The 2277-nt window shown below is 44.2% G+C and overlaps 1 protein-coding gene across 1 annotated transcript; it reads left to right on the top strand.

The window, feature by feature from the left end:
* Positions 1-344: 344 nt before the first annotated feature.
* Positions 345-2019, top strand: LOC134653136 (uncharacterized). The gene is made up of 2 exons (XM_063508443.1): positions 345-704; positions 1067-2019. Exons 1-2 carry the CDS (start codon positions 371-373, stop codon positions 1990-1992), a joined length of 1260 nt encoding a protein of 419 aa, XP_063364513.1. The 5' UTR covers positions 345-370; the 3' UTR covers positions 1993-2019.
* The last annotated feature ends 258 nt before the right edge of the window (positions 2020-2277 follow it).

The following is a 2277-nucleotide window of genomic DNA, read 5'->3' as shown; positions in this document are numbered from 1 at the left end:
CTTGACAATAATTTATCATAACCAAAATAATCCACCTTTGTTACGTCATCACGCAGCAAACAGTACCTATCAATTGTTTTAAATGCCTGTTTGTCCTCAGAATCCCTCAGACAACACTGAACTGAACACGAGAATCTTATCAGAGACGAAACTTAGACACGCGTGTCTATTTACCAACGCATGTCACGCAATAACCGCCTTTATCTCAACCATAGACAGCCCAAATGCTTTGCTGATGCTACTCTAGTTCTTCATTGATTGACAGCACAAAGAAGGGTTAAGAACACAGGGATCTTCAGAATAGTTGGTATATAATGGTGACTAGAATTAGCGACGACAGTCTGCAATCATATTCGTATCTACTAGCAACATGGGTAAAGATCGCAGAAGCTCAGTTCGAGTAAGAGATATCTTAAACGACAGTCAACTGTGTCATATAATCAAGAAATGGGTCGGAGAAGGAAACTGGCAGGTGATGAGCGCGGAGCTCAGACCAGCAGCGGTGGAAGGAATAGCAGGTTTCCTCGGTGACCACTTTAGACTGACCGTGCGAATCAAACTGGAAGGACGCCTGGTGACTATCCCCTTGTTCGTCAAGTCTCTGCCGCTGAACAATGCGCCGAAAGCGGATTTTATAAACGAACATCAGTTTAACAAGAAGGAAGTGGCGATATTTAAATTGATAGACGAAATGAATATAAAAGGTGAGTACCTACTTCTTCTTCTTCTACCTAGCGTTATCCCGGCCTTTGCCAGGGTCCGCTTTCCTACTTGCTTTCCTCCACTGCTGCGCGATCCTGGGCGTCGTCTCGTGGAGCCCGTTCACGCTCATAATCGGCTTTCACGACATCGAGCCATCGCGGTGAGTACCTACTTAAGTATTTATATTCTGCTTAACCTATCCTAGTTTGATTTAAGATCAGTAGACACTCTCGCAATTGGACGATCATGTAGAAAATAAACCTTTTTGTAAGATACAGAGGTAGCTTAGGAATAAAAAAAAATCTTATTTTTATGTCTTAGGTACCTAATTTCTGACTGATTGCAATTGCACGTTGGGTTTCAGGTCCAAACCCGTTTGTGGCTAACGCACTTCTCTACAATGAGTCCATCCTGGTGATGCGCGACTTGACTCCCGAAGGCTATACCACCTGCAACCAGCTGGAGACCTTTGACCTTCCCCACGTGCTGGTCACCCTCGCCTCTGTAGCACGCTTCCATGCCGCCTTCGCGAACCATGAGTCCAATAAAGGCCTCGCTCTTCAACGCCCGTACTCAATCTTAGAAGAACATGGCCACGTCACTGTTGAGAACAACTTTAAAGACACGCCTTGGATTCACGCAGGGGCCAAACTTAGCGCCAACATCATCAAAAATTTCTCAGATAAATACAGAGCCATCCCTGATTTAGAAGCTAAATTGTTGAAACAATTCTTAGAAGCTTGTAATGAATTAACAGAGCACAAGGAGACCTTAAACTTGGTGCTCCACAAGGATCTTTGGGTCAATAACATCATGTTCAAATATGAAAACGGCGAGCCGATCAATTCAATCTTAGTGGACTTCCAGTGTGTGCGCTACGGACCGCCCGCTTTCGACGTTACTTTCTTCATTTACACCACGACCTCACGGAGCTTCCGCGACCAACATCAGGCTACTTATCTAAAACACTACTTTGAAACCTTTACAGAATGCTTAGACGTGCATACCAAGTCGCGTCTTAAAGGTTTAGGGTATGATTTTGAAGAGTTTCTCCGCTGGATAGAGTTTAGTAGAAGATTCGCAGTTCTCGGCGGGCTTATGCTGGGTCCGTACGTCCTGATGGACCCAGAGACGGCTCGGCTGAACTTCGACGACCCGACCACGTTCGCGAAGTACACTAATGAGGACCGCTCGGAGCCTGTGCTGGCGCACGCGCGCCGCCATCCGGAGTACAAGCGGCGGCTGGTTGCTATAAACGAGGAGTTTGTGGAGAGATACGTGCGACCTTAGACTTAGAGCCGAGTATCAAGAGTTAAAGTAGTCGACAAAGCTATTATAAGTGATATAATTAGTGATAATTTTATACTGTTACTATTGTACTGTTTAAAACTGTTCTTTAGTTGGAAAAAATGCGCACCAAGCTAAATTAATTCGTCATTGTTATTCAAAGTGGTAATTTTAATACCACTTTGAATAGAGAACTATAATTTATTTACAGGATAATGTAGTAATGTATAGACTACTACTGCTACTACGTGTACCTACTGCTACTGAGCACTACTAAGTTACACGCAG

The sequence above is a fragment of the Cydia amplana genome, chromosome 12, assembly GCF_948474715.1.
Source record: "Cydia amplana chromosome 12, ilCydAmpl1.1, whole genome shotgun sequence".
Classification (NCBI taxonomy): Eukaryota; Metazoa; Arthropoda; class Insecta; order Lepidoptera; family Tortricidae; genus Cydia; species Cydia amplana.
The sequence above is the reverse complement of the archived record's forward strand: the minus strand, read 5'-3'. Positions and strand labels throughout refer to the sequence as shown.